At 47.6% G+C, this 13055-nt stretch overlaps 1 protein-coding gene across 16 annotated transcripts in view; it reads right to left on the bottom strand.

Annotated features, from left to right (window-relative positions):
- The window catches only part of ERC1 (ELKS/RAB6-interacting/CAST family member 1), a 317339-nt gene that overhangs the window by 250468 nt on the left and 53816 nt on the right, over nucleotides 1-13055 (bottom strand). For all 16 annotated transcript variants that reach the window (XR_010305042.1, XM_064155686.1, XM_064155694.1 and 13 more), the window contains exon 3: nucleotides 5623-6039. Coding sequence is in view for 15 of the 16 variants with exons in the window: in XM_064155686.1 (XP_064011756.1) it covers nucleotides 5623-6039 (417 nt within the window). In the remaining variant the exon portion in view is untranslated. The remainder of the gene's footprint in view (nucleotides 1-5622; nucleotides 6040-13055) is intronic.

Raw genomic sequence — 13055 nt, 5'->3', positions numbered from 1 at the left:
AAGGTTGGAAGAGACCTCACAGATCATCAAGTCCAACCCTTTACCACAGAGCTCAAGGCCAGACCATGGCACCAAGTGCCACGTCCAGTCCTGCCTTGAACAGCTCCAGGGACGGCGACTCCACCACCTCCCCGGGCAGCCCATTCCAGTGTCCAATGACTCTCTCAGGGAAGAACTTTCTCCTCACCTCCAGCCTAAATCTCCCCTGGCACAGCCTGAGGCTGTGTCCTCTTGTTCTGGTGCTGGCCACCTGAGAGAAGAGAGCAACCTCCTCCTGGCCACAACCACCCCTCAGGTAGCTGTAGACAGCAATAAGGTCACCCCTGAGCCTCCTCTTCTCCAGGCTAACCAATCCCAGCTCCCTCAGCCTCTCCTCGTAGGGCTGTGCTCAAGGCCTCTCCCCAGCCTCGTCGCCCTTCTCTGGACACGCTCAAGCATCTCAATGTCCCTCCTAAACTGGGGGGCCCAGAACTGAACACAGTCCTCAAGGTGTGGTCTAACCAGTGCAGAGTACAGGGGCAGAATGACCTCCCTGCTCCTGCTAACCACCACCATGTACTGGAGGAGGCTGAGAGACCTCTGGGGCTCTTTAGTCTGGAGAAGACCTATAAATGCATACCAATATCTAAAGAGTGAAGGTTGTGAGGCTGAGGCTGGGCTCTTCTCAGCAGTGGCCAATGATACTGGGCAAAGGGCAACAGGTACAAACCAGAACACAGGAGGTTTCACTTAAGGAGAAACTTCTTCCCTGTGAGGGTGACAGGGCACTGGGGCAGGCTGCCCAGAGAGCCTGTGGAGTCTCCTTCTCTGGACAGTTTCAAAACCAGCCTGGATGCATTCCTGTGCAACTCAATCTAGGCATTAGCAATGGAGTTGGCCCAGGTGGTCTCCAGAGGTCCTTTCAACCCTAACAGGCTGCTGTTAGGTCTCCCTGGAGCCTTCTCTTCTCCAGGCTGAACACCTCCAGCTCCCTCAGCCTGTGCTTGTAGCAGAGCTGCTCCAACCCCCTGATCATCTTTGTGGCCCTCCTCTGGACTCATCATATTCTACCAAAGGTTGCACTGACACTGGGTGTATCTATTACCTTGTGTAGCTGAAGAAAACCATGCACCTAGAATTTTGGGGCAGGGTGGGAGCAAGGAGGTTGTCAAAAAGAGCCAGCAAGCTTCACTATCTTTGTGTGACATTCTGTCACAGCCATACTGATCATCTTTCAACAGGTGAGTCTGGAACAATGAGGTGGCAGTTTCTGCAGCTTGGGAGCTATTCTGGAAGCTGTAGGCCAGCTGCTGGATTTCATCAAATATTCCTTGATGGCATGGGAATAATCTGGTTTCTGAAAGTTAACTCTATAATGCCAACAGTAATAGGAATTATTTTCACTAGGGCTTAAGAAGGGGTATCCAAAATAGCACTTGTCTTTTTAGAAGCAAGAAAGCTCAGACTTGTTTTCAAGGGTGGAGGAATGTGATGCAGCCACAATGTCATCTGCTCAAGTAAGGGCATCCAGATCAACATCTGTGTTCATGTACTCAGTAAGTCATTGGTGTGGGGCACTCCTAATCCCTCCTTCCTCCAGCTCCAACCCTAGAATGGGGTTTGAATGGGGGAAGAAGGCAGCACAAAACTAACTCCCTCTCGCACTTCCTGGCTTGTGGTGCCATTTCTACACATGTACTGACTCGTGTCAAAGCCCACGCTGGACTCAGCTGCGGAGTGGCTGGACCCTGCAGAGGGACCTGGACAGGCTGGATAAGTGGGCAGAGGCCAATGGGATGAGATTTAATAAGGCCAAGTGCAGGGTTCTGCACTTGGCCATAAGAACCCCAAGCAGCACTACAGGCTGGGGACTGAGTGGCTGGAAAGCAGCCAGGAGGAAAGGGTGAGGAGCCTGGAGCACAGTCCTTTGAGGAGAGGCTGAGGGAGCTGGGGGTGTGCAGCCTGCAGAAGAGGAGGCTCAGGGCAGACCTCATTGCTGTCTGCAGCTACCTGAAGGGAGGTTGTAGCCAGGTGGGGTTGGGCTCTTCTGCCAGGCAAGCAGCAACAGAACAAGGGGACACAGTCTCAAGTTGTGGCAGGGGAGATCTAGGCTGGATGTTAGGAGGAAGTTGTTGGCAGAGAGAGTGATTGGCATTGGAATGGGCTTCCCAGGGAGGTGGTGGAGTCACTGACCCTACAGGTGTTGAAGCAAAGCCTGGATGAGGCACTTAGTGCCATGGTCTGGTTGATTAGGCAGGGCTGGGTGCTAGGTTGGACTGGCTGAGCTTAGAGGTCTCTTCCAACCTGGCTGATTCTATGATTTATTAAGTCAGGAAACAGCACCACTGGATTCTGACATCTCAGAACTTGCTTCAGCTGAAGTAGTCAAAACTGCTCTCACAGATTTCTGAGCTTCCCAATGTGTTAGAACATAAAGATTAAAGCATGTGGAAATCCTTTTGAGTATTTAAAGAAGAGTTTAGCATGCCTTTCCAGACACTGGGAATGCTGGATATAGCATCACCAAGGCAGTAGATTGGTTTCTTCAAGGCAGCTCAAAAATTCCATAGTTATTATCTGGGCTAGAAAAGAGCTAAAATAACCTCAAGCTATGGCAATACACAGAAACATAGAATAGATTAGCTGAGGAAGGTGATGCAGACCTTGAGAGGTTCTGCTCAGAGACAACCGCCAAGTGTGGAACAGTGATACCAACTCTGAACCACATCTTGCAGAGCAGATCAACTTGGTGCTCAAGTAGTCAGCTACATTTCAGCAACATCCCCTGATCTTCTCCAGCCCCCTGAGCCCCAGGCATGAGACCTGAATTTTACACAGACAAGCCTGACTTCAGTCAGCTCAGTCTAGCTCACAGCTCAAGAACAACACACAGGTAGTAACAAAACCTTCTTTAAGTGACTCAGTTCCACAAAGGAAATAACCTGGCATCTCTGTGCACTGCACCATGTTTCCAAGGGTGCTCAGCTTCAAGGCTGGATCCCACACTGCTTGAGCTACAAGGAAGAGTGTACCAGTCTTACCCTTCTCAATGTATTAGAAGTGGGTAAGCAGCAAGGAGCAATTAATTTTCAGTGGTGAGATAAACAACATTTGTACTCTCAAAGTCAGTAAGTCATCTCTAACCTCTCCACTAAGTCCTTTCTCATAATGGTTAGGATTTCAATGAGTGATGATTCCCAGGTAGGTGTGAATGAAACAAAAGCTTTCTCTCTATATCTACTCATCAGTAGTAGCAACAAATGTAGTGGCATTCCTAAAAAAATAATCACACAGCTCCTCTCAGCTTTGCATTTGTGTTTCTGGACTTAAAGCAGAAACAAATGGAAGCCTTTTGGGGCTCTTCCTGAAATAGACACAAGAATTGGAACAGAATTATCACTGGCTGCTAAATAAAGGAAAAAAACTGTAGAGTAGAAACTCTGGAATTGTATTATCTTCACTCCAGACACTCAAGAGATTACTGCTCTAAAAAAAATAAATCTGCCCTAAATCTGGCTCAGAAATGCAATGGGCTCTAGCCTTCCCATGTAAATGTTTGCTAGAACACGAGTACAGTGGGACCATGAACAACACAGGAATATGAGAGTGGTGAGAGGCTGGAATGGGTTGCCCAGGGAGTTGGTTGAGGCCCCATGCCTGGAAGTGTTCAGGGCCAGGCTGGCTGAGGCTGTGGCCAGGCTGATCTAGGGTAAGGTGTCCCTGCCCATGGCAGGGGGGATAGAACTAGATGATCCTTGTGGTGCCTTCTAACCCTGACTCATTCCATGATCCTAACAGGAGGTGGTCAGAAGTATTTATTTGCTGCAAATACTCATCTCCCAAACTTCTGTGCCAGACCATGCTTCCTGATTCCTTAGAGAGGGGGCTTAAATCTCATGCACATATCAGGCTTTTACAAAATGCTGAATCCCAAAGCAGCCATACAAGGCCCAAAGCAGGTCAATGGATTCCCACCCACACTACACAGGATCACAGAATTTCTTAGATTGGAAAAGACCTTCAAGACAGTATCACAGTATCACAGTATCATCAGGGTTGGAAGAGACCTCACAGATCATCAAGTCCAACCCTTTACCACAGAGCTCAAGGCTAGACCATGGCACCAAGTGCCATGTCCAACCATCGAGTCCAATCATTAGTTTCACACTGACAAGTCCCTGACTAAACCAAATCCTTCAGCACAACATCTCATTACTGTGAATTGCTATGATTGGAGAACATCACCAGGATCATCCAGTCCAACCAGTACACATCCATGGCTAGCCATAAATGCATGCAAGCCATCTGCAGATGTCAGCAAACAATCTTTACAGAGCCACTTCCCATCAGCAGGCACAGGGACACACATCCCCATGCATGCACACAAAGTATGCTGAACTGTGTTAACACAGGGATACTTTGGGAGGTTGGTTTGACCACACCAATACTGTTAACAATATTAAGACATTTAATGACACCAACTCATTTCTTTCCTTTATGTGCCTGCAACACTTCCATGTAGCTTCTATTCTATGGTGATGAGTTGAGGTTGATAACTGTTGACTACCACCCTGCTCCTAAGGTACAACACAGCTATAACAATGGCTGGGTTCTTTTGTTTTCAGAGGGATGGGGAGGGGGAAATGGGTTACCATGTGTGCAGCAGGGTCCCTTTAAGTAATCTTTTTTTATGGCTGTGCATCCAGGGCAGCTAATAGTTTTATCAAATACCCTTCACAGTAAGATGACTGTCTCCATGGAAACCGTAGAGCAATCATCCATTACTCCTGCACAGATTTCTCTCGGCTCTCTCCTAAACACAGGTAGCTACTTACTCTCAAACTAAAATAGAACAGAAGAATGAATTTTACAGTCTGGGTGACAATTCACCTCTAGGGCCCTTCTATGGAGACTCTGGAGAAAGTGGGGCCTAAAAGCACACAACCTCAGAAAGCACAAGCGAGGAAGACAAAGAAAATCGAGAAGCTGTATAGGGTTAACACTCCTGAGGGAGTAACCCTGAACCTGACCCTAGGGGTCTTGGCACCTCCCCAGGGGTGGGCCACACTCCAGGTCATGGTTAGCCCACTCCCCCCACTTCCTGTGGTATAAAAGAGGAGCACTTCCTGCTCCTCACCCTCTTTTCCTGCGCTCACTCTACACACACACACACTCATACTGCATACCAGCACACCACGTGGCAGCCACGAGGCAGAGACACCATCACACTACTCGGGTTGTATCCATCCCTGTTTGTATTTTGCTGTTTTCCCTTCCTTATCCTTTGTAAACTCCCCTACCTCCGATACCTTTTTTCTAAGTTATTGTTAAACTTTTCCTTTTTAACTTCCAAATCGAGTGAGATTGATTTATTTGGGTGTCCTTATCTCTCTCTCTCTCTCCCTGTCTTTTGGGAAAAGGGGGGGGAAGAGGGGAGGGCACTCTATAAATTCTATAAATTGTCATTGGGTCTATTAAATTTATAAGAGTCTCTGGGAACCTGCATTTGAACCCAAGACAGAAGCTCAGAAATTCAACTCTGCTTACAGGAAAGGTGGAAGCGACTTTCCTCACAGCTGTGAAACGCAGAGGAAGCAGAGAACAGCTTAAGATTGGAGATGAGCCCCAAGCTTGGTCACTTACCTCTCTCAGCATGTTGTTTTCCTTCTCCTTCTGTTCCAGCAGGCTCTCCAAGTGGTGCACGTGCATCTCTGCCTCAGCCAACCGCCTTGTCCGCTCGTGATCTTCCTCGGTGGCCTTTGCTGACAGGCCTTTACTCTGCAGCATCTCCAGCAGCTTTTTGATGGACTCATCACGCGCATTTAAGGTCTGCTTCTGCGTCTCAATGCGCAGTTCCATCTCTTCTAAGGTCTTACGTAGCAGGAAGAGTTCCTTGGCCTGGCGCTCGTGCTCCGCATGCAGCCGCTGGAAGTTCTCCTCCGTCAGCTCCGCCACAAAGGGCTCGCTGGTTCTAGTGCTGCTGTCCTGCTGGAACAGCTGGTTCAGGTCGCGCTGGATCCGAAGCTCGTCTTGGAGAGCCTGGATAGTCATCTGCATGTGCTAAAAGAACAAACAAAGAGAATCAGAAGATTCCCTCCGCCGGAGAACAGCGTAAGCCACATCAGTCACCTGGAAGCACAACCAGAAACTGAAATGCAGACAGAGGAACGGTGGTTTCTGAAAGCAGAACTGAGGTGAAACGGAGATTAAAGCTACAGAAATTTCAAGGCCTTCTTTATATGCCTGGTAGAGGTAGCTTATGACTAGAAATCACTCACGTGGGTGCCTCTCCCACTTCCAGAAGCTGGAGTGACTGTTCCAAATGGGAAAATGTCAGTAGGGTAAGCTGAGAGCACAATGCAGTTTTTTCCAGCTGCTTCTCTACCCTGTGCTGGTTTGGGTGTTACCTCTCCCTCCACTCTTAGGAAAACACTCAGACTAGACTTAGAATCATAGAATCAAGCAGGTTGGAAGAGACCTCCAAGATCATCCAGTCCAACCTAGCACCCAGCCCTAGCCAATCAACCAGACCATGGCACTAAGTGCCTCATCCAGTCTTTTCTTGAAGACCCCCAGGGACGGTGCCTCCACCACCTCCCTGGGCAGCCCATTCCAATGCCAATCACTCTCTCTGTGAAGAACTTCTTCCTAACACCCAGCCTATACTTCCCCTGGCACAACTTGAGACTGTGTCCCCTTGTTCTATTGCTGGTTACCTGGGAGAAGAGGCCACCCCCCACCTGGCTACAATGCCCCTTCAGGTAGTTGTAGACAGTAATAAGATCACCCCTGAGCCTCCTCTTCTCCAGGCTAAACAGGCCCAGTTCCCTCAACCTCTCCTCATAGGATTTGTGCTCCAGGCACCTCACCAGCTTTGTTGCCCTTCTCTGGACATGTTCCAGCACCTCAACATCCTTCTTGAATTGAGGGGCCCAGAACTGGACACAGTACTCAAGGTGTGGTCTGACCAGTGCTGAGTACAGGGGAAGAATAACCTCCCTTGACCTACTGGCCACACTGTTCCTGATGCTGGAAATTAAGAATGAAGCTGTATTTACAGCTTAACACAATGTACAAGCAGATATACACAAATATATGCAGTTATATACAAATGAGAAGTAACACAGGAACAATCAAAGTCCCCAGGACAGCTCCCGACCAGATCAACCCATGTATATCTCACGTGATAAATCTGGAGATCTGAGGTGAGATGCCAAAAAAAGACAGCAAGGAGGTTAGAGGGAAAAGAGGTTAGGCAGATCAGAGAGCTAAAGGCAGAGACAGCCACACAGACCAGACTGCCAGAAAGCAAGGGACCTGGGGGTGCTGGCAGATAGTAGCTGAAGATGAGGCAGCAGTGTGCCCAGGTGGCCAGGAGAGCCTACGGCATCCTGGGCTGGCTCAGGAGCAGTGTGGCCAGCAGGACAAGGGAGGTTATTCTGCCCCTGTGCTCAGCACTGCTCAGGCCACACCTTGAGTGCTGTGTCCAGTTCTGGGCTTCTCAGTTCAAGTGAGATGTTGAGGTGCTGGAAGGTGTCCAGAGAGGGGCAATGAAGCTGGTGAGGGGCCTGGAGCACAGCCCTGTGAGGAGAGGCTGAGGGAGCTGGGGGTGTGCAGCCTGCAGCAGAGGAGGCTCAGGGCAGACCTCATTGCTGTCTGCAACTAATTGAAGGGAGGCTGTAGCCAGGTGGGGTTGGTCTCTTCTGCCAGGCAAGCAGCAACAGAACAAGGGCACACAGTCTCAAGTTGTGCCAGGGGAGGTCTAGGCTGGATGTTAGGAGGAAGTTGTTGTCAGAGAGAGTGATTGGCATTGGAGTGGGCTGCCCAGGGAGGTGGTGGAGTCACTGACCCTACAGGTGTTGAAGCAAAGCCTGGATGAGGCACTTAGTGCCATGGTCTGGTTGACTGGCTAGGGCTGGGTGCTAGGTTGGACTGGCTGAGCTTGGAGGTCTCTTCTAACCTGGTTGATTTTATGATTCTATGATTCTGTTTGAACCTGCCTACCATCTAATGAAAGGTAATCAGCCACAAAGGCTCCTGAGAACTTCAGCACTAAAACCACACGGAGCACAGATTTCCCAGCAGCCCTAAAGAAGAAAGTTCACCATGTCACAACTACAGATAATTGGATAGATGCTGACTGAGGACAAGGGTGGCATCACGCCGTTTTATACATGAAGATTTTAGTGCAGAACACAAATTACCACCCTAGTAAGAGGGATGTGAAGTAAATCAAATAATCAGCAGTCATTTGTGGTTGTGCAAGCCAATAAATCCTGTCTCAATGACTGTGAACAGAGTGAGTTAATACAGGGGGATAGCAGCACAGCTTGCATACCAAACAGCTCCCACGTCACACTTAGATATTTTCTCTCTGCAAGACAAAAGTATTAAGCTAAAAATGGTGAAGTATTACCACACTGAATAAAAATGTGATTGCTAAGGATGAGAAATACACCAAGTGAATTTGACTGGGAATATGCCAGGAGGGCTGATCCCTGGGGTCTACCTTTGTATTATGAAAATTGGTGTCTAGAAGATGGCTACTTCCAGTGTCTGCCAAGGCTGAAGTGCTGGTTAGGTACTCTTAGTTACAATCTTGACACAGGAGGGTCTTCCCCCACTCTACTCAGCCCTGACAAGGCCTTGTCTTGAGTAGTGTGTTCAATACAGTGCTCCCCAATTCAAGAAGGACAGGGAACTGTTTGAGAGGGTTCAGTAAAGGGCTATCAAGATGATTAGGGGACTAGAGCATATCTCTCATGGGGAAAGACTGAAAGACTTGGAGCTTTTCAGCCTGGAGAAGAACAGACTGAAGTGAGCTCTTAACAAAGCTTATAAATCCTGAAAGGGGGGTGCAGGAGGATGGGGCCAACCTTCTCCAAGTGGTGCCCAGTGACAGGACAAGAAGCAATGGGCACAAACTCGAACATAAGAAGTCCTATCTAAACATGAGGAAGCACTTCTTTACATTGAGAGTGACAGAGTACTGGAACAGGCTGCCCAGAGAGGTGGTGGAGTCTTCACCTCTGGAGTCATTCAAAACCCACCTAGATACCATCCTGTGCAACCTGCTCTAGGTGAACCTGCTCTAGCAGGGCATTTCGACTAGATGATTTGCAGAGGTCCCCTCCAAGCTCTATCATTCTGTCATCCTGTGACACACTGTTTAAGATTTATCATGTGAAGAGTGTGTCAAATCTGACAAAAATCCAAGTACTTAATTTCACTCAAACACTTGTGAAAAAAAGGAGATGTAAGAAGATTTGGGGTTAAGTATTATTTAAGAATAATAAACTGATCACAATATTATGTGATCAATTCTTTGGGTAGACTCAAAAGCTGTCTGCAAATGGTCCTGGCCAACTGGGTCTAGGTGACCCTGCCTGAGCACGTTGGACCAGCTGACCTCCTGAGGTCTCTTCCATTCTGAGAGTCTAAGAAAAGCCAATCGACAGAAGGTAGCATTTGCAGCACAGTTCCTTACAGCAAGTACTTCCCCTCCTTCTGTGTTCTGCCCTAAGGCAAGCTTTTCAAAACAGAAGATGCTGCTTCACAATCAGCTCAGCCAAGCCCACACCACCACTAAAAGGAACAGTCCAGCGCTCTCTGCTTCCTTATGTGGCTGGTACTGATCCCTGGATCAAAGCTTCACCTGCTTGAAAACTAGCCCCATCAAAACAATAAAGGAAAAGCCCTCCCAGCCAGATCTCTGCTCCACTTTATGGTGGGACTACTCCAGTGCTGATCTTGGTGCAAAGCAGGGGTGGGAATGTGCAGTCAAAGACCTGGTACAGAAAAAAATGGAACCATACTATATGGTACCAGCATAAACTGAAATCACTTTATGATTTAAGATGCTGTAAGTGTCTTTGCTGCTGCTATTTCAGTAAGACAATACTTGGAAGCTACTAATTCAGTTAATCTAAAACTAGCTTCAGGCTACAGCATCTCTGTGATAACATAGCATGGGTATATTTGGTAAGGGGATGATGAATTTCTGGGTTCTGAAGGTACAGCATTCCTGTCAACATTCAGCAGTATAAAAGAAACATCTGAAGGGAATCAATATGGATTTCCAATATGGTTTTAGAAGCAACTTAGAAGATTTAAATCTTCACTGAATGTCACTTCTCCAAAGTCAAAGTAAGAATGTCAGACAAGCTCCGAGCCTTACAGCAATCACGACTCTGCAGGCAGACAATCCAAACTACTGCATCTGTTCAATTAATCTATGTTGATCAAGCTTTAAGAGAAAACTTCCTGCACTCATTAAAATAAAGCCAGGAGGACTACAAAAGCAGTAGCAAGAAAATGTACTTAAATGTCATTAAACTTCACCTATAGCCTCACTAGATAGAACTTGATGATTCCCCACGAGTGAATTCTGTTTGTATTTCAGAGGCTCTACTTATCCATAGCCCAGCTGTGTGGTGTTCCTCCAGCTAACAAATCAATTCCTACATGCTTCCACCTGCCTCTCCACATACTGCCACTTCAGCATTTCCTTTCTCCCAGGCAAGGAAAAAAGCTTCTTCTGATCAACCACATCATCTACTAAATGAATTACTTCCTCTACTCAGTGCTGTCTTGGAATCAAACTTCAGTTATTTATAAACATCAATGGACTAAATCACCACAACCAAACTCCTTTTTTATGATTTCATCTGCTGTGAAGTATTATTTAAGGTTACATAGGCAAAAAACTTCTCAGACCCATTGAAAGCCTGGACGAGGCACTTAGTGCCATGGTCTAGTTGACTGGATAGGGCTGGGGATAGGTTGGACTGGATGAGCTTGGAGGTCTCTTCCAACCTGCTTGATTCAATGAAATTAGAATCACAGAATCAGTCAGGGTTGGAAGGGACCACAAGGATCATCTAGTTCCAGCCTCCTGCCATGGCCAGGGACACCCTACCCTAGAGCAGGCTGCCCACAGCCCCATCCAGCCTGGCCTTAAACACCTCCAGCCATGGAGCCTCAACCACCTCCCTGGGCAACCCATTCCAGGCTCTCACCACTCTCACGCTGAACAACTTCCTCCTCACGTCCAGGCTGAAGCTCCCCACCTTCAGCTTTGCTCCATTCCTTCCAGTCCTCTCACTCCCTCAGAGCCTAAAAGGTCCCTCCCCAGCTTTTTTGTAGGTCCCCTTCAGACACTGGCAGGCCACAAGAAGGTCACCTGGGAGCTTCCTCTTCTCCAGCCTGCACAGCCCCAACTCTTTCAGTCTGTGCTCACAGCAGAGCTGCTGCAGCCCTCTGAGCATCCTCATGGCCCTTCTCTGGTCATGCTCCAGCAAGTCCACATCCACAAACATAAATCCTAAAAGGCCAAGGAGGAAACACAACTTCTTACCAGGTGTTCCTCTGCCTCTATTACTTCCATGGAGCAACTTCAAAATTTGTTACCCGGGCTCTGTGCAGGGACAGTTTGGCTTTCATGCAGCACTGCAAAATTTCCATCTTTAAGTAGCAGAACAGGATTCAATCTTTCCCTCCACCCAGCAGGACTCAAACTCCCATTTCCCACCCCTCAGCAGGTTGATTAGATGGGTATCCAACCCTCAGTAAGATTACAGCAACGGTATAGGAGCTCTTTACACCTGGTTCAGAAAGCAGTCATAGAATCATAGTATCAACCAGTTTGGAAGAGACCTCCAAGATCATCCAGGAAGGGTAACACAACACAGGTACTGCTGCACTGGCAAGAGTGGGAGCCTTGCTGCAGGCAGCTCTTTTCATTTCTCCCTGTTTAATCCTTTCCATTTTGCATGAAAATTTGAAAGATCCCATAAGCCTGAGAGAAAATACTGAAGAGAGCACAGCTTCTTATTCTTTTTGGTAGCAAACCTAAGAACAGAAAGATCTGAACAGCAATGCTTCCAAGTAACTTTGACATCTATTGTCTTACCATTCCAAAAGAATCATAGAATCAAGCAGGTTGGAAGAGACCTCCAAGCTCATCCATCCCAATCTAGCACCCAGCCCTGGCCAATCAACCAGACCATGGCACTAAGTGCCTCATCCAGGCTTGGCTTCAACACCTTCAGGGATGGTGACTCCACCACCTCCCTGGGCAGCCCATTCCAATGCCAATCACTCTCTCTGCCAACAACTTCCTCCTAACATCCAGCCTAGACCTGCCCTGGCACAGCTTGAGACTGTGTCCCCTTCTTCTGTTGCTGCTTGACTGGGAGAAGAGACCAACCCCACCTGGCTACAGCCTTTGCTCAGGGAGTTGCAGGAAGTAAGGGATATGCATTTTAACATAGCCAGAAAAAGGAATTTTCTTCACACTTCACAACCAGGACCTGCACTCTAATCCCACCTTTTAGACTAGAAGGAGGCAGCCATTGTCACCAGATGAGTTTGGAAGAAAAGATAAAGCTCTGGCATGTGTTTTAAAGGCAGGATTTCCACACCTGCCTTTACAAGACAGTGTGACACACCAAGCTGTGGTGTTTAAAGTTCCAATATGCCTTTGTCCACTTGGGTTTTGTTGCCTGACTTGACCCATTCACAGTGCAGATGCTGTCTCTGTACTACAATAATCAGATTGTAGTTCACCCTAAACTTTATTCAGAGTCTAAATGCCTCAACTAGAACTCTGAGTTCTGCAACAGAGGGAATGTACCTAGGCACTGAACACTTCTGTAGCTAAGTTCTCTTTAATATTCTGGATTTAAATTCTAAGTAGGTTAACCAATGAAACTAATTTCTTGGAACACCAAGAAAAAAAAAATCCAGTAAGATCAGCACAAAAGGAAGAGCAGAGCCTACTCTTTCCCATAAACAGGAGAAAACACAGCATGCAGTTATACAACAGTGTGTCACAGCAATGAATCACAAGGTAGGAAGCAGTGCCATGGTTTGCAAAACCCAACCATCTAAAACCAGTTCTTTTACACCTTGGCAAGACAATATGGGGCAATAAAATGATGGGAAAACAGGGGCCATAGAATCAACCAGGTTGGAACAGATCTCCAAGATCATCCAGTCCAACCTAGCACCCAGCATGGTCAGCTAGACCATGGCACTAACTGGACACCTTCCAGCACCTCAACATCTCTCTTGAA

The sequence above is a fragment of the Pogoniulus pusillus genome, chromosome 15, assembly GCF_015220805.1.
Source record: "Pogoniulus pusillus isolate bPogPus1 chromosome 15, bPogPus1.pri, whole genome shotgun sequence".
In the NCBI taxonomy this organism is placed as follows: domain Eukaryota; kingdom Metazoa; phylum Chordata; class Aves; order Piciformes; family Lybiidae; genus Pogoniulus; species Pogoniulus pusillus.
Note: the sequence above shows the minus strand (reverse complement) of the source record. Positions and strands in the feature narration are given on the sequence as shown.